Source organism: Dermochelys coriacea, chromosome 4 (assembly GCF_009764565.3).
Source record: "Dermochelys coriacea isolate rDerCor1 chromosome 4, rDerCor1.pri.v4, whole genome shotgun sequence".
Lineage (NCBI taxonomy): Eukaryota > Metazoa > Chordata > Testudines > Dermochelyidae > Dermochelys > Dermochelys coriacea.
This window is the reverse complement of record NC_050071.1, coordinates 113842121-113869861: the sequence shown is the minus strand read 5'-3', so window position 1 is coordinate 113869861 and position 27741 is coordinate 113842121. Positions and strand designations below refer to the sequence as shown.

The 27741-nt window shown below is 41.9% G+C and overlaps 1 protein-coding gene and 1 long non-coding RNA gene across 5 annotated transcripts in view; one reads left to right on the top strand and one right to left on the bottom strand.

Annotated features, from left to right (window-relative positions):
• The window catches only part of FAM184B (family with sequence similarity 184 member B), a 96455-nt gene that overhangs the window by 5435 nt on the left and 63279 nt on the right, over positions 1-27741 (bottom strand). For all 3 annotated transcript variants that reach the window (XM_038400047.2, XM_043514101.1, XM_043514100.1), the window contains exons 8-14: positions 11890-11996; positions 11093-11225; positions 9850-10062; positions 8062-8215; positions 5657-5769; positions 4213-4394; positions 418-564 (exon numbers count right to left, since the gene is read on the bottom strand). In XM_038400047.2, the coding sequence (XP_038255975.1) occupies positions 418-564; positions 4213-4394; positions 5657-5769; positions 8062-8215; positions 9850-10062; positions 11093-11225; positions 11890-11996 (1049 nt within the window). The remainder of the gene's footprint in view (positions 1-417; positions 565-4212; positions 4395-5656; positions 5770-8061; positions 8216-9849; positions 10063-11092; positions 11226-11889; positions 11997-27741) is intronic.
• On the top strand, positions 455-8898 carry LOC122460103. Of its 2 annotated transcripts, none has more exons than XR_006281187.1 (2): positions 455-589; positions 917-8898. It is a non-coding gene; the product is annotated as an uncharacterized LOC122460103 (long non-coding RNA). The 2 variants fall into 2 exon arrangements; XR_006281188.1 differs by having other exon boundaries at positions 456-589; positions 959-8898.

Below are 27741 nucleotides of genomic sequence, written 5' to 3'. Positions count from 1 at the left end.
CCTCTCCTAAAATACTTACACACATGCTTAACTTTACTCACGTATGTAGTTCTCTTGAAGTTAAGTTAAGCATCTGTGTAAGTGTTTGCAGGATCAGGGCCTATGGGAATCATGATGTAAATTATTTTAAAGTTAGTAAGACTGATGACGTGCATAAGTGCAATAGTGTCTGGTATAATTTACTGGTACTGATATTATGTTTGTATAGATTTGCACAGCCAGACATATCTATGCTTCATTAGAGTATATTTGTGCCTTATGTGAGTGTCTGGGAAATAGTTATACAATACACTGTTATTCCAACAGTTAAAATATTCCACCCATATGTAATGAAAATAATAATTAACAATAATTAATACTTATCACTGATATAGTGAAACATCCTTACTGCAGCTGTGTCTTATTGAAATCACTTACTCAGTTTCTAGGGAGACAATCTTTGCTTGGAGATGGGCCTGAGCACTGCTGAAATCAGCGATCATGTTCTGGATTTCCTTACGATGCTCTTGTTTCAAGATGTCTAGTTCTTTCTGGTGCTTGACTTTGAGGTCTTCTTCCAGTAGCCTGTCAAAATGGTGTTAAAAATTATGTAAGTCTCAAGTGTTTTAACATTAATTATTTAATTACTGATGGGTAAGACTATTAAGAGCTCTGATTTTTTTAGGCTCGGGAGGGGGTTATGCGTAGCACCCACTGATGGGGCTCCTGTGGAGTTCCCCCGAGGATAAAAGATATCAGAAATATTTAGGATATCGAGGTGAAATACATGAATTAATGTTATAACACAAGGCCTACAGGCCTCACACTTGTAAGATATTAAGATTAGCCAAATTAGGCTTTAGGATAATTTATGCTAAATTATCTAATATAGCTAAGATAAAAATCAACTTGCTGAGCTTGTGTTTGTGTGAAATAGGCTGATGTTTTGAAAATAATTGCTGAGTTTGGATAATAACAGATCAGAAGACATCACAAGATGATGAAATGTTAAAAGACTTCCTTAAGGTAATTGCCTGTTACTATGGTGATAAGGTGACATAAATGTTAAGTTTGTAAGAGTATAAAGGGAACTTATGAATTAGTCTATGAAAAACAGGGCACCCCAAAAGTCGTGGAGTATGGAAGTTCAAATAAGGAAAAGGGGGTGAAACCTTCATAAATGTGTGAACCCCAGTGGGCCTCAGCGTAATACTTTATAAAAGTTGTATCCTGGCCTGCATACCTTGGGGGAGACACCAGATTTACAAACACTGGTGGTGAGGATGATGACTAACACTTCTTGTTTTTCACAAGGCATGGTGTGGGTAATGCAAATACTATGCGTTCTGTATGGCCTCTCTCTCCTTTACCAGAGTGCAGGTTGTGTGTTGCTGTTTACTTTTATTAACCAACCAGTTATTACAGAAAGAGCACTGTATAGTCTCTGTGGTGCACCATGGGGTCCCCCTTCTATTGAAAACCTCTCTACTGTAGTCAATCTTGGGGCTGAACTCTCACAGATTAAAGTAGGTGTAAACCCTCTCCTTGGGTTGGGTAATTAGTTAAAGGAACCCATAACTATAGATAAGACTTCAGGAGCTTCCTCTGGAATTTAAAGCTGGACCCCACTGCATGACTCTCCAGGGAATGGGGATGGCCAGCTGCTCAGAGAAGAGGCAAATGATCCTTTGGGCTGCAGGATCTGAGCCTCAGCCAAGTTGCATTTGTGTTCAAAGGGGTCCTGGCCCACATGATGCTGTTGGTATTCTGGCTGTAATTGGCTTGAAGCACCAGAGAAACACCAAGGACAACAGTCAATCTTGAGGTTGAAAGTGACAATAATATATTATATGAATTCCCTGTTAACAATATTTATGTTTAGTTGTTTGAGGGATCTGGGAATTTAAGATGAAGCTCTTTGATACTGCATTTAATTTGACCATGGTACCGCATGAAAAATACTTTACACTTGATTTGAAATCAAGATTATGGGACTAATACTATAAATGTCATTAATGATGTAAATGATCCCGTTGAGCATGCCAGACTTTCACATGTTTATCTGACCCTCTCACACACAGCACCTCACTTGATGACAACTGTGAGCTAAAAAATTTAGGCCATTTTTTACAAGTGTGGCCCATGACACCTTAACATAACATATATAGAATTTGCTCTGCTGCTTAGCAATTAAAACTCTCAATAACAGCAGTTATAATAACCTGGTGTATACAAATCTCGCTCCTCTTTGTGGTGGGCCTGTTCTGTGCTGCCACCCCCAACTTATGTGAGACATGACTGCAGACAATAGTCATCAGTTGGAGCTTCCAACTGAAAAACAACTTGCAGAAAAAAAGAAGGGAGAGTCAGTGCCCTGAAAGGAACAGTATCAAATTTACATGCACATATGGCACCTTAAATTTTAAAATACTATTACTGTCCTTTCCAAACAGGGCTTCAGATCCTAGCTCCTCCAATGTGTGATCTGCAAAAAGAAAATCCAGGGTACCTGTAATGGTTGGCACATGCATTGCACCTCATGCCATGCTACCAATTGCTTGTCTGCTCCATTCTATGAGTTAGCAAGGGGTTGAAATTAAATAACTGGTATTATTACCAGCAATGACCATTTGGGTCATCCACTCTTACTCCTTGCATTCTGCTACTGTAATGAGATAATTTGATCTACTTCCCTTATCCTAATACCCAGATACTCTCACTGTTGAGAATTTTTACACCTCAATGTCTATCCTGCATTTCTCCTTTTTTAGCCTCAGGTCATTGTTCCTTTTCCCTATCATCTTATCAGATTGTGAATAATTATTTCCTTCATGAACACAGGTTCTAAATACTTCCAAAGTAACTGGAAGCACTGTTGAAATTAGACACTGTGGTTTGCATTTCTTTCTGTTGATCTTGTTGAAAAGTCTCCAGTTTTTTTTAATACTTGACTTAGTTTAAAGTCACCTTCAAGTAACTTCCAAAATGGTGCAAGAAGAGGTTTCATTCCTATTCATTAATTAGTTACTGTCTGGTAAAGGCCAACAGAGTTACTCAGGCACTCCTGAAGGTAATGAGTTTCTCAATATATTCCCTGAGTTCTCTTTCTAGACTGTCCTAGCCAGATTTGTAAAGGGCCTGTCAGGTGGCTGGTGTCCATCTGTTGTACAAATTGAGTAATTATGGACAAGCATTCTATACCAGTAGAGAAGCTTTTTGAAGATGTGACTCTAGATCCCTCAATCTCTCGTCATTTTCAATACAACACTAGCAACGCTGAGTGATTCTCAGGTAGTTCCCTTCCTCCAAAGATCCCATAGCATTCAAAACACTTTACAAACTATGAGCCAAACGATCGCTGCACCAGCACAGGGAACCCTTTATGCTCTAGAGCAGGAGATAGCTTACACCCCTTGCCTGCAAAGGGGGTGAGACTGCAAGCACTGCAGCAGTATCCAGTGCCCCAGTGGGACACCTCTGGGCCATGATCCTGTGCCCTATTGCCCCTGCACAATGGCTTATGGCTATGTTTAGGGAACACACACTACACCTTTTCCAGTCACGCAGTGTTGCCATCTTCACTAGTGAGTGTGCTCTTCCATCTGCCCAGGAGGCAAATTGTCTGCTCCTGGCCTCTACAGGCACAATGCCAATAGTTACTGCCACTTCCCCTCTCCAGTGCAGTCATGGGTCTCTCAGCCATAACTGAGCCCCATATATGCAGGGATCACTTCAAGTATCATTCAGAAACAGTCCGTGGGATGTCTTAACACTTGGCTGGTTACTAGCTGAGGAGCAGAGATTTTTTTTTAACCCTGTGGGAAGCCCTTATTTTGGCAGGCTGAGACTAGTTCTCAGTCAGACATTTACAATGAATTTAGTGTGTAGGGCGTGGGGAAGTTTTGGACTGGTCACCCTTTAGTTCCCTTCATTATAATATGAAAGTAAGTAGCGTTCCCTGGTGGCTACAAAGAACACATTTCTGTGTCATGTATTTAGATGGATGAAGCAGTAAACAAAAATATTTTCAATGCAGCAGGGAAGGAGAATGCTGGCTGCACCGTTAGGAACTGCAAAGAGTGAAGACCACTTTTGAAAAGCTCCAAGCCTAAAATATAATTCTCTTTAGGAAGGATAAATTCAGATCTCTCAAAGCATTTGGAGGAATATTGATGTTAGCAATATGCTGACCCTGTATGAGGAACCTGTGAAGGGCAGTAATATAAGGCAGACCTGTGTTTCTTCTCCTTGTCCCAAAGCTGTGTAGACTCTTGCTTCTGTAAGTCCATCTCTGGACTAAGCAGCTCCATTGTGTCCTTTAGAAGCGAATTCTCTTTCTTGAGCCCAGCAATCTCATTCTGACATTTCTCCAGTTCCTCATTTAGAAATTTCATCTGGTTTTGGTTACTTCCTTCCTAAGAAAAATGCCAAAATTAGCTATTTTTATCTGCTGATTAAATTTCTCACAGGATTGCAATTGGTTATCATGATTGAGAGATTCAGTTGTGAATAAAACAAGTGAAACACAAAGTTTATGATGTACAGCATGGTTTATATAGTTCAGATGTTATCATGTCGCTTTCAAATCCGGTCATTCAGGACTGTTTTCTCTGTTCCTAGCAAACTGCCAGAAATAAAACACCACCACCACCACCATCACCACCACCATCAATAAAAGTTTAAGGATATGAGTCAAAACAACAGAAAACGTTCAAACAGATTTTAGGAATACTTTCAATGAACAAACTTCTGTGGTCAGGATCTTTTTAAAGGTGCCAGGAAGCTGCATGACATGAATGGGTCTATAAAGTAACTGAATATAATGAGAAATTATCTGGCTATAATATAATCAAGGGATTGGGTTCTAAAATATATATGTATTCATCTCATGTAGTACAGACAGACACATCCCCCACTAAAATCTCATACATGCACACACAAGTCAAAGTTTTCAAACCTAGATGCTTAAAGTTATGTTCCTAAATCTGTAGTTAGACACCCAACAATAAACATCAGTAACTGTCCTAAATTTTAGAGGTGCTGAGCACCTGCAATTCATTAAAATCAATGGTACTCTTGTGTGTGCTGCACCTCTAAAAATCAGGCCACTTATTTTAGGTACCTATTGTTAGGCACAAAATGTTTGAAAATTTGGGGCACATTGTATATAAGGGAGAACAAGGAGCAAGTACATTTAAACACATGAAACGCTGTACAATACCAAACACTGGAATGGGGACAGACTCAGTTTATAAGTTTCCCATTGAATATAAGAAGAAAGCTACACAGACTCCTAGTCCGAATGCTGCACTTTTGATGGACTGATCGCATTGGTATTCAATTAATCCCCTGATAAGGGCTTGTGGATTTACAATATCAAATGTGAGTGCCGTAAGATCCCCACTGCCACCGACATACACAATGAATGTTGAAATTAGTGATCATTTGGTTGAATGTTTAGTTCTGTCGTAGATCATATTGTCAAAATGCTGCATGAAATACAAATCTGCCCACCAAAATGCTGATAAACAGTGCTAATGCCTTTTGACTGTGACTTAAAGGAAGGCGACCCCGTCTGTTTCTAAACAGGAATAGTGTCATTTAAAAACCTAAAACAGAGTTTTCACTATCTGATCAGTAACATTGTATGTCAATGAAGTAAAAATTGGAAGCTTGCCTGTTGCTTCTTCAATGCTCTCACATTCTTCAGCTCCATCAGGAGTTCTTCCATTTGTTTTTTGTGACCAGTGCAGGATGCGTATTGCTCCGACAGCTCCATCCTCAGAGTTTCTAGCAACAATAACAAAAGACTTATCAAGGAGTGAAGGAGGTAAGAGGCCAGACATAGGGCAATGCACACATCTATTTTTGCAGTAGAAGAAGTTAAAGCATTAAGTTTTGCCTAGACACGCAATTGTGCCACCATTCCATCCACTGAATAAGATTGGAAAGAGCAGGAAGTTACCCCACATGCTCTGTACAAGAGGAGTCTGTTTGGTCTGGTGGCATAAATCATCTGTTAAATAATAACCACAGGTTATTGTGCTTCCACAACAAGCCCTTAATGCCAGAATCAGTAGGTGACATTCTATAACCTATGTTATGCAGCAGTTCAGACTGATGATCACGGTGGTCTCTTCTGGCCTTAAAATCTATGAATGCACCTACCCGGTCCCCTTTTATTTAATACTGGTGGTGCATAGAGGATTGTAAAGAAGTCCCACATGTAGTAAGAGCAGTTCAGGGCTGATATAAATGGCTCTATACCAACCATAGTTCCTGGCATAGGAGGACCCTGGGACCAGGCTCGGGGGAGAGAGGGGAGCAGATCAGAGCAGGAGGGGACATGTTATATCGCTGAGCACTACAGAAATTCTGGTCTGCACCACAGCCAACTCAAATCACTCAAAATCCTTAAAAATCAATGGTGTTGCATCATTGGGTAGAATTTGGCCTATTCTTTGTTTTACTTTATATTGGAAAGGTACATTAAGAGATATTTCTGTATACATTACACTAAAACAAAGTGAACCAGAATGTAAATATATGAACAGTTCTCTAAAATATGAGAAGTGTTTATACAGAATGTATTATTTTCATGATCAGTTTTTAGGGTACCCTGGCAGTATAACCTGGAAAGTAAATGAAATATTAATCTTTTAAGCTCAAATTGCCTAGAGCTTAAACTTACATTTGATCTTATTTTTCCAGCTGTGGTTGCAGGGGATGATATCTTTAAGAATATTCATATTATTCTTTTTTCAACAAGAAAGCCCCTTTAATAGTGAGCTTGAATAGTCTGGAACACTTCCTAGGGAATGTTAAAGATGAGTCCTTTTTCTTTGAATTTAACACCTCCTTAGTGACCAAATTAGAATCTCACATAAGGTTCTTACACACACTTCTGACTTCCCAGCTTCTCTTTTCTGTACAGCCAGCTACCAACATCAGTGAAAAGCTGATTTTCTAACATCACATTTTTTCATATTTCTGCAAATGAATAAGTATTTTTTAACTTCACATGAGCTTGGTTCCTCTTTTGGGCCCTTGTTCAGCAAAGCCTGTGCTTAACTCCTAGCATGTGAGTACTCCTACAGGCTTGACTTTTTCTGCTACTCTCCTTTCACCTTTGGGTGAGATTCACCACTTTACAGAGGGCCAGCAGAAGACCTCTGCACCACTTTATCCCACCTTACGGACTTAGAGATGTGCAGGCCTGCAGTAGCGCTTGGCACAAGGGTGAATTTCCACCCGTATGTCCAGTGTAGTGGAGTGTCCATTTTTTAGTGTCATTAGGCTAGTAGTTAAGTGGGTCTAAATCATTTTATTATACAATAAAATATATTGATTTTTCTTATGATTTCATATGACAAACAACTTAATTGTAATTAAAATAGTGTGTGCCCCACAAGTATTGCTTTTTTAAAAGTAAAAATGATAACATTTGCATCATTCAGCCTCACTTTTTCCCCACTTTCTTGCCAGGTGAAAAAAAAAACCCCAAACACTTAACTTATGACCCAGTACCAGGTAAATCACACTGGCTAGAAACAATCAAGACTGAAGACTTTATGCAAACAAGGGCTATGCTGGCAATTTGCCATGAACCTGGGGTATGTGCCTAATTCGCAGAAAGTGGAGCAAATTGAAGACTCTTAGCTTTAAGGTATTGTGCAAAGAGACCACAGGTCACAGCACACAGTGCTGCAACTGAGCATGTTAGGCTGAGATATTTGTGGATCACAATAGTAAGATGAAGGCTGCCGTTGGCAGCATCATAGAACTCAGTGGGACACACCTGGCCCACAGCTCATCAATCCTGATGTAAAAGAAACAAAGGAAATCCCACAAATTTCCAGCTATCATGTACTGATTTATTGTGTCTGCAAAGGCAGCTTTGTTAAACAGGCCACTGACAACTAGGAGCTAAGTTAACAATAAGCATGTATGGCTAAAACTTTGGGAAATACAGCAGGAACTGACAGAGCTGGGTTTGTAGGGCATGGAATCCATGGAATGACCAGAGCATTTCTCAAATCATAATAAAGTAGGAAGCTGTGTGTGACATGTGGCTTGTTATACCTATCCATGCAGCTTGTTGTTTTTGTGTCTGTTCAAGTTCACCGTGTAATTCTTTCTTTGCCTTCTCTTCCAAAGCCTGTACTTCCAATCTGTGAGCGTGATGTTGGATTTTGATGCTGTCATCATATTTTTTCTTCAAATGTTCTTCTGCCTCCTGCAAGTAAGATAAATATATGTAGGGCCTAATTCACCCCTTTGCTACTCCATCTTTAATGCAAGAGTGAATCAGACCCTTCATACACACAGCATATTTAATTTGCAGCAGTATCAAATGTTGCTATTTCATCAATACAAGATTAGCAGAAGACTCAAGACAAAATAAAACCAAGCAACAAAGGAACAGAAGTTTTCCAGACTTCTTATAGTAGAATTTGAGAGGTTTTCAATGTTTGTGTCAACTGTGAAACACAAATTTGAAGATTGTACTATTAGTCATTAGAAAGGTAATTTTTCTTCAGCTTCCAGTAAGGCCTCAGCATTATTGGTTATTAGTATATATTGGCCAAAACTTGCGGTCCTTACTTGGTCCATACTTGGACCAAAAAAACCTGCCCTTGTCAGTGAAATTTTGACTGAGTCTAGCCTGCAGGATATGGCACTATGTGATTGGGACATTCTGAGGGCCAAATGCTCCCCTAAATTAGATCTGACTTCATTGTGGTTTTCCAAGTGTCCAAGGCAGAATTTGTAAACAAATGGTCTAAGTTAAATTCCTCCTGGGATGGTTATACCATGTATAGTAGAACCTCAGAGTTACGAACACCAGAGTTAGGAACTGACTGGTCAACCACACACCTCATTTAGAACTGGAAATACGCAATTAGTCAGTAGCAGAGAGAAAAAAAAAGCAAATAAGTACAGTACTGTGTTAAACATAACACATACTAAAAATATAAAGGGAAAGTTTAAAAAAAGATTTGACAAAATTAGGAAACTTTCTGTGCTTGTTTCATTTAAATTTAGTTGGTTAAAAGCAGCATTTTTCTTCTACATAGTGAGTTTCAAAGCTGTGTTAAGTTCATGTTCAGTTGTAAACTTTTGAAAGAACTACCATAAAGTTTTGTTGAGAGTTATGAACATTACAGAGTTACAAACAACCGCCATTCCCAAAGTGTTTTTTTTTACTCTATAAGTAGAAAAGGTAATTTACAACAGGTGTGCAATCTGGATATGAAGTCAATGTCACAATCACATGGATATTTTAAAATTTACCTTTTTCTTGAATGGAAACCTCCCTTTAGGACAATACACAGTATGAACTTTGATTATTATTTTGTCAATGAGGTAAATCTACATAAGCACTTAAAAGCAGTAGTTTTTACACTTGGTATAATTGATATAATTGATTTTTTACACTTTCTTTAATCTGTACACATTATTATAATAATCAGTTTATTATATTGTAAATAAGTATTCTATGTAGAAATGAGTTATGGATGAACCTAAGAAAGTCAGAGTCCTATTAAAAATATGCTTAAAATATATATTTCTTAGGAATTTCCTCATTTTTGAGGCCAGGCTCATATAATTCCTATAAAAAGATATCATTCACAGTGTGATCTATATTCAAGCACTGACATAAAGAAATAAAACACAACAGCAGAGCCATGAGCAATCAGAACAGCAGGGTAGCCTGTTATTTGAAATAATATTGACCTATCTTTAGGATAACTGGAAATACCTGAATTTAGAGAATCATCTCTCAGCTTATAGTTACAGTAAAATGATTTAAGCCTGAACCAAGTAAGAAAATAAAAATAAACAGCACCAATGTCAGTACAAAACTACCTTGAGTTCCTGATTTTTGTTTTTCTCTAGTATTTGTAGAGCGATCTGATGTGATGCCTCCAACTGTGCTTTAACATTCTGGCTTTGTTGAATGGTGTCTTGAAGATCCTGCAAAAGCTTCTCCCTCTCTTTGCTGAACTGTAGAGTCTGCTCCTTCAGAGATTCTTTGAAGTTATTTGCTTGTTGGTCTAATGTTTGCTGCAGCTGAGCAACCTTCAACAATGGTACAATTACTAGGCTGTGGTTAGCTGTTAGCCTCATCAATTATTATTTGTATTACTATAGCACCTACAAGCCCTAGTCAAGACCACACTGTGCTACGTACGGTACAAACCACTGCACTCAGTTGCTTCGCAGCATCAAAACAGACTCATCTGAAGAAAGTGTGTTCAGTTTTACTATATTTTATGAACGTGTGATGCTCTATGAAAACAACAGAACATTCATTTCCTGGTGGGAGAGAACCCTTATTTCTCTCAACGATGATCCTACGGGCCTATCTAGCTCTGAAAATCATGGCCAGCTTGAAGAATGATGGATGCTACAGAACACCTTGAGGATGGAGGTGTTAGACTGGTGGAAAGTGGAGCAGGTCTGAGGGCTCTGCAGGGATGCTAATACCCTCCGGATGCTAATACCCTCCCAGAAAGAATATAATGAAACACTACCATCCTTTTTCTACCAACTATCTGGTTAGACTGCATCAAGTAATTTACTAAAAAAATAAATAAAGCATCAGAGCTTTGATCTCTTATCTTCCCAAATCATCTCCTGCTCGTATGGGTAGCCCATTGTCCAGGCTGCATAGTAATGAAGGGCACAGTTCAAAGAGCCGGTTCAAGAGCACAATTAATTGAGTGGCATTTGAGTTGTGACACTGAAGGGTCCAATGACAAAATGGTAGCTGAAGAATTTAGTGCAAAACTCCCATTAGCGGTAATGGGAGTTCCGTGCATCACATCCTAGACTTACGTTGTGCGCTTTCCCTCTCTCACCATAACAAATAAATACAGAAAAATAATATTTACCGTATGAGTAACTAGAATTACAGCTTTCTCTTTTGGGGGCAATGGGGCCATTTAGTGTACACTCATTCCCGTTTTTTTTTTATTGCTATATTTTCTAAATAACTAGCAACAGATTTTTCCTAAAGGCTACCATGACAAAATTCACAGCTACAGATGTCTCATGAGCCAAGGAGCACATTTACCAGGTAATGTCACTAAGAGTTTTGTCACTGTACCTGAGCTTGTAAATCCATCTTTTGGTTGTGCCATTCCTTCTGCAAAAGTTTTGCTTCTTTTGCCTTCTCTTTCTGTAAAGAAGTAAGAGAAGGCTGCCTGTCTTCCCTTCTGGGAACACGTGCATTTTCCAGCCTTAAAGAAACAGAGCCCATGTTGTTAAAGGTAGAGCCTCAGAGGCCCTGTAATTTACTTAACGTGATAAACACATTTCCAGATAGGCAATAATTTGACCATTCTCCCATACTACTGCATGCTCATTTTACTCTTCTTCAGTGTGGTCTGGGTTTTCTATGTTTACATCAGCTAATTACAATTACTTGTCAAGTGGAAAAGCTTTATTAGCTGCTTATAGTCTACAGTTGCTTTGCACTCGTGGCACTCATTCATGTCTGCAATGGCCAGAGGGAGGTGCTAATGAGCAATGCAAGACCACATCCTCACTCCACGCTATAGCTTCTATGCATTTTCTCCCAGGGTCTCAATGTGCTCCCTCTCCCTAGCTGCTTAGTCCTTCCTGCAGGGGATGAGCATGCCTGCTGCTCTCCTCCAGGGGATGAGCACTTTCCCAGCAGATTTTCTTTACCTCTCCCCATTTCCAGACACATATGGCCCATCCCCGAAGTACTCAGTGTGCCCTTATCCTTCCGGGGTTCAGCACAAAACCTCCCCAAACTGCTGAAGGAATGTAACTCCCAGGGTCTCAGGATACTCCTCTCTACAATCGCCATTAACATACTCCAAGTAAAACCTAAATTCCAAGTCACTTTATGACTGGAGCCCTCTGATTGCACTGTACCGTGGCTTGACTTCATTTCTGGTCCCTGTCTGTGCTCTTAAGGGCTCTTGGCCTTTGCCCTTTTCTCTCTGCAGTTTATACCTGTCTTTCTGCTGCAGAAACGGCTTCTGGGATTGAAAGAAAAAGGCAAGTATGAAGCTTGCTGTTAGAGACACCTGCAGCTTAATTAAACACAAGCTCTTTATTTCTATTGTAAAGTTACTTTCATTTGCTATTTGTAATATTTTTTCCACTCAAATTTATTTCCTCTGCAAAACAATCAAAGGAGAATGGGAAGGAACTTTGCAAATAAATGGCAGGGCTGGTGGTGGCAGGGCTGGTATTGTTTATGGCTTTGAGTAAAATAAAAGCAGGGTACAGAGTAGCAGCCGTGTTAGTCTGTATTCACAAAAAGAAAAGGAGTACTTGTGGCACCTTAGAGACTAACAAATTTATTTGAGCATAAGCTTTCGTGAGCTACAGCTCTCATGAAAGCTTATGCTCAAATAAATTTGTTAGTCTCTAAGGTGCCACAAGTACTCCTTTTCTAAAAGCAGGGTAGCCTTTGTTCCTTTGTATGTGATGATCACATGAAGAATGCGGTAATGAATCTGGCATGGCCATGAATTTGCAACACTGGGGACAAAACTCAGAAGCAGCTGTTCCAACAACACAAGTCTCTAGCACCTGAGCCATGTTTTTCCCCTAGTTAGATATGATTTTATATCCTGTATAGGCCAGCCACAAGAGGGACTAAGTCTGACATTCCATTCAGTTCATGGATACAGCATTGGTGCTCATAAGTGCAAACCAGAACACTGTAGTGCCTCTACTCAGGTACTGTTGTCTTGGAGTGTATGAGGCTCACAGGAGATCAACTCCAACATTCAGGCACCAGCTGCCTATAAATGTGTGGCTGCTTGGCACACACTTGTTGCATCTGATTCTTCTTTGGGCATCAGACATTCAAGGATGAGCTTGGTTTAACAGGGCAAGCGTGAGAGAAGACTATATAATACAGTGGCTTGCGTGAATTTGTCCCACTGTCCTTGCTGGTTATATTATCCACTCTGATCATATATTTCCTCCCTCTCAAGTAGCTGCCCAAAGGCCTGAAGTCCTAGCAGTACTACAGATAGTGGGGATACTCTTTTAGCTCAAGCAGTAGAAGTCCGTGTTTTGGATTGCGATCACTAGTGCTGCATGTGTAGAAGTTTACCTGGGAAACAGGGCCATTTGCATCCATGGATGCATTACAATGTTTGTACTTATGATTATCACCATAAAAGGTTTTCCTCCTTCCCCCCCGCCTTCCTGCTGGTAATAACTCATCTTAAGTGATCACTCTCCTTACGGCGTGTATGATAAAACCCATTGTTTCATGTTCTCTGTGTGTGTATATAAATCTCCCCACTGTATTTTCCACCGAATGCATCCGATAAAGTGAGCTTATGCTCAAATAAATTTGTTAGTCTCTAAGGTGCCACAAGTACTCCTTTTCTTTGTACTTAAGACACGATAGAAGGCTGCAAGCAGCCATAAGCCTTGCTTAAAAAAAACTTTCTAGTAGGGCTGCCAAGGACAGAAAGCTTATCTAACAGGGAAATTGACTTCCCCAACTCACCATTCATTACATGCATAGAGAAAGTTGGAAACAAATTCAAGTCTCCGATATGTGCCCAAGTCTGTACCATTGCCACATCTTTCAATATTCACCATGGGAGACTGGGGGATGTGCGGATTGGATCGGGGGCTGAATGTGCAAATTGGAGCTTTTCACATGGTTTGACAGGTCAAATCAAGCTGAGGTCAGTAGCGAAAGAAAGTTACAATCTGACAATCTATATGAACCATCGGGGTGGCCTATGCAAAGTTAGGTGGTAGACTCAGTCTAGTGCAGGGGTTGGCAACCTGCGTAACCAGTGCTGATTTTTACTGGCACGCTGCTTCCAGCTGGGGTTCCGTCCACCGGCCCCGCTCAGCCCGCTGACAGTCTGGAGTTCCAGCCACCGGCCCCTTGCCAGCCGGGGTCTCAGCCACCGGCCCCTCTCAGCCCGCTGCCGGCCTGACTGAATGGAACCCCAGGCCAGCAGCAGGCTGAGTGGCGCCGGTGGCCAGGACCCCAGCTGGCAGGAGCCGGCAGACAGAACCACAGACCGGCAGCGGGTGAGCCGCTGATGGTCTGGGGTTCTGTCCGCCACCCAACTCAGCCCATGGACAGTCTGGGGTTCCAGCCACCGGTCCCTTGCCAGCTGGGGTCCCGACCATCGGCCCCATTCAGCCTGCTGCCAGCCTGGGATACCAGCCATCGGCCCTGCTCATCTCGCTGCTGGTCTGGGGTTCCAGCTGCCCGGCCCCCTGCCAGCCGGGGTCCGGGCCTCAGCCCTGCTTAGCCCTCCTGCCAGCTTGGGGTACTGGCAGCCAGTCCAGGGCTCTGTTCCTGGCCTGGGCCCAGCGCTCTGCAGCCCTTATCAAAAATTACACTACAATTAGCTTAAAAACTTGAAAACTTTGTATGTTACAGTAATCGTTAAAAAATGTATAATGTTAATAAATACATAGGTTTAATGAAACAAAGTAGTTGTACTTATGTGCCTGTGCTTAATTTGTGTTTTTGATGATTTACCTTCTAAAAAATTTCGCATGTCTCGCCCCGACAGGAAGGGCATCTCGCACCCCTAGGGAGTGCGTGCACCCCAAGTTAAGAACCATTGCACTAAACTGATAAGATCTGCATTTTAATTTAATTTTAAATGAAGCTTCTTAAACATTTTTAAAACCTTGTTTACTTTACATACAACAATAGTTTAGTTATATAATATAGACTTACAGAGAGAGACCTTCTAAAAACGTTAAAATGTATTACCAGCACGCAGAAACTTAAATTAGAGTGAATAAATGAAGACTCGAAAGGTTGGTCTAGTGTCTAACGGACAGGTGCGCACATCACAAAAAAAATCACACACAATGTTAGTTATACTGAGACTTGTTACTTAATGTATACAGAAACGAAATTAGTTCCATCTAGTGGCCTTGTGCCAATATGGCAAGAAGCACAAATTGTGCGTGTGCAGTTAAAATCACTCTGGAAGGAATAAGAAAAGGAGTACTTGTGGCACCTTAGAGACGAACAAATTTATTTGAGCATAAGCTTTCGTAAGCTACAGCTCACTTCATCGGATGCATTTGGTGGAAAATACAGAGGGGAGATTGATATACACACACAGAGAACATGAAACAATGCGTTTATCATACACACTGTAAGGAGAAAGAAAAGGAGTACTTGTGGCACCTTAGAGACTAACAAATTTATTAGAGCATAAGCTTTCGTGAGCTACAACTCACTTCATCGGATGCATTTGGTGGAAAAAACAGAGGAGAGATTTATATATACACACACACAGAGAACATGAAACAATGGGTTTATCATACACACTGTAAGGAGAGTGATCACTTAAGATAAGCCATCACCAGCAGCAGGGGGGGGAAAGGAGGAAAACCTTTCATGGTGACAAGCAAGGTAGGCTAATTCCAGCAGTTAACAAGAATATCAGAGGAACAGTGGGGGGTGGGGTGGGAGGGAGAAATACCATGGGGAAATAGTTTTACTTTGTGTAATGACTCATCTATTCCCAGTCTCTATTTAAGCCTAAGTTAATTGTATCCAGTTTGCAAATTAATTCCAATTCAGCAGTCTCTCGTTGGAGTCTGTTTTGAAGCTTTTTTGTTAAAGTATAGCCACTCTTAGGTCTGTGATCGAGTGACCAGAGAGACTGAAGTGTTCTCCAACTGGTTTTTGAATGTTATAATTTTTGACGTCTGATTTGTGTCCATTCATTCTTTTACGTAGAGACTGTCCAGTTTGGCCAATGTACATGGCAGAGGGGCATTGCTGGCACATGATGGCATATATCACATTGGTAGATGCGCAGGTGAATGAGCCTCTGATAGTGTGGCTGATGTGATTAGGCCCTATGATGGTATCGCCTGAATAGATATGTGGACAGAGTTGGCAACGGGCTTTATTGCAAGGATAGGTTCCTGGGTTAGTGGTTCTGTTGTGTGGTGTGTGGTTGCTGGTGAGTATTTGCTTCAGATTGGGGGGCTGTCTGTAAGCAAGGATTGGTCTGTCTCCCAAGTGATCACTTAAGATAAGCCATCACCAGCAGCGGGGGGCGGGGGGAAGGAGGAAAACCTTTCATGGTGACAAGCAAGGTAGGCTATTTCCAGCAGTTAACAAGAATATCTGAGGAACAGTGGGGGGTGGGCTGGGGGGAGAAATAACATGGGGAAATAGTTTTACTTTGTGTAATGACTCATCCATTCCCAGTCTCTATTCAAGCCTAAATTAATTGTATCCAGTTTGCAAATTAATTCCAATTCAGCAGTCTCTCGTTGGAGTCTGTTTTTGAATTTTTTTTGTTGAAGAATAGCCACTCTCAGGTCTGTAATCGAGTGACCAGAGAGATTGAAGTGTTCTCCAACTGGTTTTTGAATGTTATAATTCTTGACGTCTGATTTGTGTCCATTTATTCTTTTACGTAGAGACTGTCCAGTTTGACCAATGTACATGGCAGAGGGGCATTGCTGGCACATGACGGCATATATCACATTGGTAGATGCGCAGGTGAACGAGCCTCTGATAGTGTGGCTGATGTGATTAGGCCCTATGATGGTGTCCCCTGAATAGATATGTGGACAGAGATGGCAATGGGCTTTGTTGCAAGGATAGATCTCCCAATACCCACTTGCTGAAGTGAAGAAACGGATTGACAGAGCCAGAAGAGTACCCAGAAGTCACCTACTACAGGACAGGCCCAACAAAGAAAATAACAGAACGCCACTAGCCATCACCTTCAGCCCCCAACTAAAACCTCTCCAACACATCATCAAGGATCTACAACCTATCCTGAAGGACGACCCATCACTCTCACAGATCTTGGGAGACAGGCCAGTCCTTGCTTACAGACAGCCCCCCAATCTGAAGCAAATACTCACCAGCAACCACACACCACACAACAGAACCACTAATCCAGGAACCTATCCTTGCAACAAAGCCCGTTGCCAACTCTGTCCACATATCTATTCAGGGGATACCATCATAGGGCCTAATCACATCAGCCACACTATCAGAGGCTTGTTCACCTGCGCATCTACCAATGTGATATATGCCATCATGTGCCAGCAATGCACCTCTGCCATGTACATTGGTCAAACTGGACAGTCTCTACGTAAAAGAATAAATGGACACAAATCAGACATCAAGAATTATAACATTCAAAAACCAGTTGGAGAACACTTCAATCTCTCTGGTCACTCAATTACAGACCTGAGAGTGGCTATTCTTCAACAAAAAAACTTCAAAAACAGACTCCAACGAGAGACTGCTGAATTGGAATTAATTTGCAAACTTGATACAATTAACTTAGGCTTGAATAGAGACTGGGAATGGATGAGTCATTACACAAAGTAAAACTATTTCCCCATGTTATTTCTCCCCCCCACCCCACCCCCCTCTGTTCCTCAGATGTTCTTGTTAACTGCTGGAAATAGCCTACCTTGCTTGTCACCATGAAAGGTTTTCCTCCTTTCCCCCCCGCCCCGCTGCTGGTGATGGCTTATCTTAAGTGATCACTCTCCTTACAGTGTGTATGATAAACCCATTGTTTCATGTTCTCTGTGTGTGTATATCAATCTCCCCTCTGTATTTTCCACCAAATGCAGCCAATTAAGTGAGCTGTAACTCACGAAAGCTTATGCTCAAATAAATTTGTTAGTCTCTAAGGTGCCACAAGTACTCCTTTTCTTTTTGCAAATACAGACTAACACGGCTGCTACTTTGAAATCTGGAAGGAATAAACACTGTTTAATCTGCGGTACATTTAGTGCCATCTACTGGCAAAATTATATAAAAGCTATTTTGAGCAAACTAAAAAAGTCTGATAGGCATAAGCATTCAGGTTCATTTATCCCAATACAATATGTACTCATTAAGATCAAATGTAAATTTAATGCACCACATCAAAGGATACATCTGTCTGTTCACTTGTAAGCAGAAGTAAAAACAGCATGCATAATGTGAGCAGCTAAAGAGTGTAGTCCAGAAAAACACCTTTTGCCATAAGAGATTCCACATCACAAAGTGTGACTAAAAATAGGACACTTGGGGCAAAAAGCTGCATTTCAGAACTCCAGCTCTGAGGACTGAGGGCCGGTGTGTGTGGAGACCCCCCCATGAGTTACAAAATGAGTGGGAGGGCCCTGCATACTGGGCTCTGCAGAGAGTATAGACCCAACCCTGCACACCTTTATTCATGTGAATAGTCTTCACCTACTCATATAGTCCAATTGAGTTTAAGGGAAATGTTTGCATGAATAAGGACTATTGCATGAGTAACTGTATCCAGGCTCACACCCTATTATTATTAATTAAATGGGGTGATTTATTTTTGTTTTAAACATTTTTATGTAATGTTCTAAGGGACCAATCACACTGGCTATAAATATACTTAGTGCAGGCAGATGATGGGTGAGCTTCCTTCATCCACCTGCCAACGGCACCCACCTTCCAACATTGCTACTATTTTAGCCCAAGGTCTCACTAAAAAAGAAATGGTGAATCAGTTCAGGTCTGTGATTAGGCCAACTGGCCACTTAGGCCTAAGATGAAACCAACACATTTATTGTGACTTGTGAGCTATGGAGGTCATGGCTGTTTTACCACATGTAATGGACATGCACTTACTGAAAGTTTTAGATACTGCTGTTGCTGATAAAATTGGCCTTCAAAATAACACGGGGATGTCTACACTTCTGGGTTTACGAGTGTTGAGCCACGGATTTTTGCCCCTAGCATTCACACTGGAAGCTCTTAGACATGCATTTAGGCTAGGGGCTGTAGAATATGAGGAAACATACCCGTTTGGGGGCGTGGGTAAGAGAGTGTGTCACCATCTGACCCACCTAAGTACCCACCCACTTTGTGATGTGAGTGTACCAATTACATGGTGAACCACCCTTGAGACAACATAGTCCTCCACCGTCACTCCCACAATTCCCTATCTGTATGTTCCTGCCTTTCTGCCCCCTCAGTTCCCTCCCACTTGTTCTCTATGGGTCAGAAGTTACCCACTGTTTATGTTCCCGTGAACATCATTTTGCCCCCTCCCCTTTTGTGCAGGAGGATTGTGCTAACAACTCACAGCTGGCTGCCTGGCCATCTCAAAATGGCTGAATCCCAGCATGCTGCAAGCTGCCAGGAGAACCACACCAGGTGCTGCCTGGTGATCCAGAGCCATGGCTTTAGTAGGAACTGGCGTAATATTCATCTCAATGAAAAGATTTCAGAGGCTAGTTGAGCAGGGCATCCACCCGACAACAGTGCCATGCTGGGAGCAGATTAAACACCTCAAGTCCATATACTGCAAGGCAAAGTACTCCAACTGCCAGACTGGTCGCATGCCCCACACATGCCCCTGCTGTGGGGAGCTCAGCTGGTGCCTGGCTGACAGCACAGACATGATTTCCTCCTGATTGCAGAGGGTCTTGTCGTGAGGCAGGAGGAAGGAGAGGCAGGTGTGACAGGAGCTGCCCACAGAACTTGGTGCTCCCAGTCAGGACCCCCAGCAGGACGGGTTAGCAGACAGTCCGGGCAGATCCCCTCAGGTCCTGTTTGGGGTGGACCACCCTGGGGAGACAGAGTGTGGAGCTGGACTGGGGCCCCAATCTACAGCCTGGTAAGCACCAATCATCACATTTTCTATTATTACTGCCAAGTACTTCTTCTTTGGTACATGAGGGCAGGATTTTGGGATATGACAAGTAATTTTTTTTCATGCAGGAGGATGCTAGATTCCAGGAGGACAAGTGTTTATCTTGGGTGGTGGGTACTACACTTTGACTCCCCTATAGGATATTCCCTACAAACTGCCACTGCCCCACCATGAGTTACCCAAATTGGATGCCAGGTGTAAAAAAAAATTAAACACCACAAAATACTGTTTATCCTGGGTGGCAGCTGTTTAACTACAGCCACCCATAAAGAATTTCCACTCATCCACTTCCCACGCTCGCAAGCTACCCAAGATGAATGCCAAGTAGGAGAAAAAAAATGAAACAGTTATGTAAATTCAACACTCTGTTTCATACATTGTATCCAATTAAGCCTTCCTATAAGGGTACAGGATTCATGGCCTAGCAGGCATGAGTGTGGAATTTTGCCATTAATGCCTTTTGTAAAACCGGGATTGACTATGTAATGTGGCTGTATTCTTTGGTTTTCCTATCAACTACTGCTTAGAAGCTTATCTGGCTGCAGCAACTGTTAAAGTTAATTATGACTGTCATTGCTTTTAGTTCATTCATCCTGTTATTGGTACAGACACGTACTTTGTCTACCACATTGTTGTCCCCTATGGTAGCACTTATACGTCCATGGGGCTTCAAAAAGTGGTAAAGTTCTTTGTGACTGTCACTCATTCATCCTGTCAATGCTACATTTGCATTCTTTGGCTAGACAACATTTGTCCCACGTTGTGGTGATGGTATGTCCATTGCAAATCCATTTTTATTCTTCTGGACTCTCTGAATAGGCCATTTAAGATGATTGCTCATGCAGCAGGTAGTGCAGTGCTCATACAGCAGGTAGTTTTTTCTCTTGATGGGGCAAGTGATGTTTGGGGCAACAGTGCAGTCAATGGTATTTTCAGGTCGCTGGTCTGGAGTCCACCAGGTTCTTAGGAATTACCCTTAACTGCTACACCATGGTAGTGCACTGAATGGCCACCCTGACCAGTCTTAGTGCTAAAGGCCTACAGACCCACAGCAACCACTCCCCAGCCCCCTGATAGGATGGACAGGCAGCACTCCATTGGGTACCCAGACTACATAAAGTACCCAACAGGAAAAGAAGACTGCTCTGAACTGCCCCTTAGCCATCTTGGCCACCAGGCATTACAGTTTGCTCAGATCACGTCAGTCTCTGCCCTGGATTGTCCTACCCAAAAAGGGTATAGAACTCACAGGTGCAGGGTCACAGGGGACGCTGAGCCTCCAGAAGCAGATCACTTGCCTGCAGGTGGAAAACCAAGCTTTACAATGGACCAATTTTGTGCAGAAAACCACACCCTTCAAGAACAGCTCACAGGACTGCAAAAGGGAACATCTCCTGCAGCCTCACAGCCCACATTGCCTTCAGGAGCCAAACTCACAGTACCTTACCAGAAAGAAAAGCAGTACTTGTGGCACCTTAGAGACTAACAAATTTATTTGAGCATAAGCTTTCGTGAGCTACAGCTCACTTCATCGGATGCATTCAGTGGAAAATACAGTGGCATCCGATGAAGTGAGCTGTAGCTCATGAAAGCTTATGCTCAAATAAATTTGTTAGTCTCTAAGGTGCCACAAGTACTCCTTTTCTTTTTGCAAATACAGACTAACACGGCTGCTACTCTGAAAGCAGTACCTTACCAGAGCGCTGCAACAGGACCCATAGCAAGTTCTGGGGTTTAATGAAGCAGTGCAGAGTATATTTCCTGGAAATTGGCCAAGCGCCTCAAAACAGGCAGACCCATTCGTAAACTGAACCATCAGTACCTAGGTCCTTACCAGATCTGCAGGCAGATCAACCAAGTAACCTTCAAACTTCAAATTCCCCAATATCTTAAGGTGCAACCTGTATATCAGGTCACCCTCCTTAAACCCTTCTCCGACAACCTTTTTCCCAACAAAAACAACTTCCCCCTCCACCAGTCCAAGTCCAAGGCAAATACCTGGTCCACAAAACGTAAACTCATAGATATGAAGAGGGAAGATATGGTACCTCATCAACTGGGAAGCATACAGGCTGGAAGAGCGATCTTGAGAACCAGACCATCATGTGCACCCTCCAGAAAAAGCCAGAGCCTTCCACAGAGTTCATCCAGACAAGCCTGCTCCTTTGGTGCCCCGATGGGAATAGGGGTTATTTCAAGACCCCAGTATTGAACCCAGGCCCACCGGCATCATCCTTAGCTGCTGCACTACGGTAGGGCACTGAAATGCCATTCCTGACCAATAACCGTAGTGCTCAAGGCCTACAGACCCACAGCAACTACACCCCAGGTCCCTGTTGGATGGACAGGCAGCACTCCATTGGGTATCTGGACTATATAGAGGCCCCAACAGGAGGAGGAAGGTGTCGCAGCAACAGACAATTATCTGCTGGTTGCTGCCTGGACTGCCTTGCTGCTTTGCCTGACCCTATCTTGTTGCCCTGCTGCCTTGCCTGATCTTACCCTGCTACCTTGCATTCCTAATCCGCTGACCCAGCCCCTTGGATTGGATCTTCCAGCTATTGACCCCTGCGAGAAACCTGACCATTGCCCTGGACTGCCTCTTATATGGATTGACCTCCTGGCTACCTGACAACCTGTGCACAATTGAGTTCTGCTCCAGACTTCACCCTACCCTGCTTCAGCCTCTGGGCATTAGAGGTAGGCCTCATAATGCAAACTTTGGTTCATTTTCATCATGATTTCATTCCCCTCTGGGAACATGATGTCTGAAAACTTTTCATGGAATAAAAATTCCAGATGATGTCTCAGATTTCTGGGAAGAGAAAATTTTCTTGGACCATGCTGGTAGTTCACTAAGGCTCTCTGCTCTATGGATATGCAGTTCCATGGCCAGTTTTCTAAAAATCTCCCTTGCGTAAGTTGATAGGATCCCACCACTAGAACAACACTTTTTTCCATTCTAGTATTTCAAAAATATTTATATTCCCCAAAGTTAGAGGCACTATTGGTGATTGTCCCTGACCAATGATGTTTTGTCTTGCATCCACTCCATAAAAATGTTCACCTTTAACCTTGTAGATGTGGTGGAGAGCTCAGCAGACTGCAATCACATGGCCGGCATTGTCCACAAGGGCACCCAAAGAGGTCAGTAAATTGCACCATCTCACCGTTATCCTGCCAAAGCCACACTCCACAACCATCCTGCAACTTCTGTCATGTAACTGAACCTTCTTCTGCCAGGTCCTGTGTTGTCTGGATATGGTTTCATGAGCCATGCTAGGATCAGGTTCCCCAAAATAATGATAGGCACCAACACGCCATTGATAATGATATTATTAGAAGGAAGTAAGGCCCCAGCTTCTCCCAACAGGTAGTGTCTAGATCTCCTGAAAACCCGCACGTCAGGCACTTTGCCATTGCTATCAAAGTTGGTGTTTATGAAATGCCATCCATTGTCTCGCCGAATGTTTATTCCACTGCATAAACCATTCATCTTCAAGCAGGGGCAGCTGATCATGGCTTGTCCCCAGGCTGGAACAGAGAGAATTTGAGCAGGTTGCATAGCCAGAATTGATTTTTACAGTATGGAAACCTGAAAGCACTTCCACACAGGCGATCGGGAAGGACAGACAAGTTGTAGCACTGAAACAGCTCCATGTGGAGAGGACACCAAGGACTATGAGATTCATAGATTCATAGATATTAAGGTCAGAAGGGACCATTATGATCATCTAGTCTGACCTCCTGCACAATGCAGGCCACAGAATCTCACCCACCTACTCCTGCAAAAAACCTCTCACCTATGGCTGAGCTATTGAAGTCCTCAAATCATGGTTCAAGGAGCAGAGAATCCTCCAGCAAGTGACCCATACCCCATGCTACAGAGGAAGATGAAAAACCTCCAGGGCCTCTTCCAATCTGCCCTGGAGGAAAATTCCTTCCCGACCCCAAATATGGCGATCAGCTAAACCCTGAGCATATGGGCAAGATTCACTAGCCAGATACCCAGGAAAGAATTCTCTGTTGTAACTCAGATCCCACCCCATCTAACATCCCATCACAGGCCATTGAATATTTAAAGATCAATTAATTGCCAAAATCATGTTATCCCATCATACCATCTCCTCCATAAACTTATTGAGTTTAATCTTAAAGCCAGATAGGTCTTTTGCCTCCACTGCTTCCCTTTGAAGGCTATTCCAAAACTTCACTCCTCTGATGGTTAGAAACCTTCATCTAATTTCAAGTCTAAACTTCCCAATGACCAGTTTATATCCATTTGTTCTTGTGTCCACATTGGTACTGAGCTTAAATAATTCTTCTCCCTCTGCGGTATTTATCCCTCTGATATATTTATAAAGAGCAATCATATCTCCCCTTAACCTTCTTTTAGTTAGGTAAACAAGCCAAGCTCCTTGAGTCTCCTTTCATAAGACAGGTTTTCCATTCCTCGGATCATCCTAGTAGCCCTTTTCTGTACCTGTTCCAGTTTGAATTCATCCTTCTTATCCTGGGAGACCAGAACTGCACACAGTGTTTCAGGTGAGGTCTCACTAGTGCCTTCTGTAACGGTACTAACACCTCCTTATCTCTACTGGAAATACTCGCCTGATGCATCCCAAGACCGCATTAGCTTTTTTCACGGCCATATCACATTGGCGGCTCATAGTCATCCTATGATCAACCAATACTCCAAGGTCCTTCTCCTCCTCTCTCCTCTGTTACTTCTAATTGATGCGTCCCCAGTTTATAACTAAAATTCTTGTTATTAATCCCTAAATGCATGACCTTACACTTCTCACTATTAAATTTCATCCTATTACTATTACTTCATTTTACAAGGTCATCCAAATCTTCCTGTATGATATCCCGGTCTCTCTCTAAATTGGCAATATCTCCCAGCTTTGTATCATCTGCAAACTTTATTAGCATACTCCCACTTTTTGTGCCGAGGTCAGTAATAAAAAGATTAAATAAGATTGATCCCAAAACTGATCCCTGAGGAATTCCACTGGTAACCTCCCTCCAGCCTGACAGTTCACCTTTCAGTAGGACCCGCTGTAGTCTCGCTTTTAACCAATTCCTTATCCACCTTTCAATTTTCATATTGATCCCCATCTTTTCCAATTTAACTAATAATTCTCCATGTGGCACCCATATCAAACGCCTTACTGAAATCTAGGTAAATTAGATCCACTGCGTTTCCTTTGTCTAAAAAATCTGTTACTTTCTCAAAGAAGGAGATCAGGTTGGTTTGGCACAATTTACCTTTTGTAAAACCATGTTGTATTTTGTCCCATTGACCTCAATGTCCTTAACTACTTTCTCCTTCAAAATTTTTTCCAAGACCTTGCATACTACAGATGTCAAACTAACAGACCTGTAGTTTCCCGGATCACTTTTTCCCCCTTTCTTAAAAATAGGAACTATATTAGCAATTCTCCAATCATATGGTACAACCCCTGATTTACAGATTCATTAAAAATTCTTGCTAATGGGCTTGCAATTTCATGTGCCAATTCCTTTAATATTCTCGGATGAAGATTATCTGGGCCCCCCCGGATTTAGTCCCATTAAGCTGTTCGAGTTTCGCTTCTACCTCAGATATGGTAATATCTACCTCCATATCCTCATTCCCATTTGTCATGCTACTGTTATCCCTAAGATCCTCATTAGCCTCATTAAAGACAGAGGCAAAGTATTTGTTTAGATATTGGGCCATGCCTAGATTATCCTTAACCTCCACTCCATCCTCAGTGTTTAGCGGTCCCACTTCTTCTTTCTTTGTTTTCTTCTTATTTATATGCTATAGAACCTTTTATTATTGGTTTTAATTCCCTTTGCAAGGTCCAACTCTACTCAACTTTTAGCCTTTCTCACTTTATCCCTACATGTTCTGACCTCAATAAGGTAGCTTTCCTTGCTGATCCCTCCCATCTTCCACTCCCTGTATGCTTTCTGCTTTTTCTTAATCACTTCTCTGAGATGCTTGCTCCTCCAGCTTAGTCTACAACTCCTGCCTATGAATTTTTTCCCCTTTCTTGGGATGCAGGTTTCCGATAGCTTCTGCAGCTTTGGCCTCCTCTGCCTTTAAATCCATAAGTTCTTCAGTCCAATCCACTTCCCTGACTAATTTCCTTAATTTTTGAAAGTCAGCCCTTTTGAAATCAAAAACCCTACACGCAGATTTATTTTTGTTAATCCTTCCGTTCAGTTTGAACTGAATTAGCTCATGATCACTTGAACCAAGATTGTCCCCTACAACCATTTCTTCTATGAGGTCCTCACTACTCACAAAACCAAATCTAAAATGGCATCCCCTCTATTTGGTTCAGCAACTACTTGATAAAGGAATCCATCAGCTATCGCATCTAGGAAAATCTGAGCCCTATTATTATTACTAGCACTTGTCCTCCAGTCAATAGCTGGGAAGTTAAAGTCTCCCATGATCACACAGTTTCCATTAGTATTTACTTTATTAAAAACATTAAAGAGGGCTCTATCCATATCCAAATTAGATCCTGGCGGACTATGGCACACCCCAAGCACTATCACAGGGGAGGCTCTATTAGTTTTCTTCCCCAATGTAATTTTTGCCCAGACGGATTCTGTCTTATCCATTCCATCACTTCTTATTTCTTTACATTCTACCTCATCATTGATATACTATGCTACTCCACAACCTTTACCTTTATTTCTGTCTTTCCTAAAAAGCACATACCCTTCAATATCCATAGTTCAGTCATGACTACTATTCCACCATGTTTCTGTTATCCCTATAATATCTGGTTTCACTTCCTGCACCAGTAGCTCTAGTTCCTCCATTTTGTTACCTAGGCTCCTCGCATTGGTGTACAAACATCTTAATTTTTGCTGTTTTGCCTCGCTCACATTCTGTACCCGATTAGGCACACCTATGAATACAGGCTTGGAATAACAAGTAGCTATAGTGTCATTGTGGACATGGCTACATAGGGTACCGCACACGTGCATCTCTGCAGTGTGGACTGGTAGCAGGCTTGACTGACATGTGGACAAATGCATATGAGCCAAAACATGGGTAAACTCTCAATGTAGACATATCCATAGTCAATGGTATATTAGCTTTCCTGTGGGGCTAGGCATAACACACATTAACATTAATGTACTCCATAGCGTATTTCTTTTTCTGGGCCCAAATACCACTGAGAGGAAGCATCAAAGTACAATTTTCAAAGGAGGTGTTTGGATTTAGGCTTTGTATTTTCCAATTAAAAAACCCAGGGTGCTTTTTCCTTTTGTGAATCAAATAAGTTATGAAGAAAAAAAGAGGGACATCTGAACTCCAACTGGGCTTACCAGGTTAAAAAGCTTCCAGACTCTGGGGAAACTAATGGTTCAAAACATTGGTAATATTAAGTTCACACTGACTAGGAACAGGTTGAGCAGTAAATCTGCAGGGTCACAGAGAATAATGGATGAAGAGGAAATTGGATGGAAAAAGGATTTCCTATTTCAAATACTTTATTTTGTAGAAAGGGAGTTGGGAGCAGGCATGAATGTGCCTTCTTAGGAATACATTATGCACCCCACTATTTCTAATATCTTAGACAGAGGTCCAGAAACAAAGGCTACATCCCACTAAACTTCTTTTTCTTATCTTTCAAGCCATGAAAAGGAGTTTCAAGATTCACCAGTGCATGCCCTCTCTCCCCATCATTTTGCTACGTTCAGCCTTTTGCAGTCTTTCATTGCTTCAAAATGTCTGGCCAGACCCTCAGGTGGTTTAAATTGGCATAGCTCTACTGACGTCAAAAGAGCTATATGCCAATTTACATCAGCTGAATATCTAGCTCATTTTATTTGGCGTTAATAGACAATAATAACAGCAACAGCTTGTATGACTTTGTATTTTATACCATCCTACTGCAAAACAAAGCCTCTTGAAAACACAGTCTGTTGTAGACCTAATACATACACTTCCATCCAACAAGACTTTGTGTTAAGGGACCTAAAGATGCACCAAATCCCTTTTCCACAGCTCCAACAGCAAGTAGCAGTATGTTTACTATGTGCTGCTGAATTATTTTCAAATTTCAAAAGTATTGTGGAGTAAAGA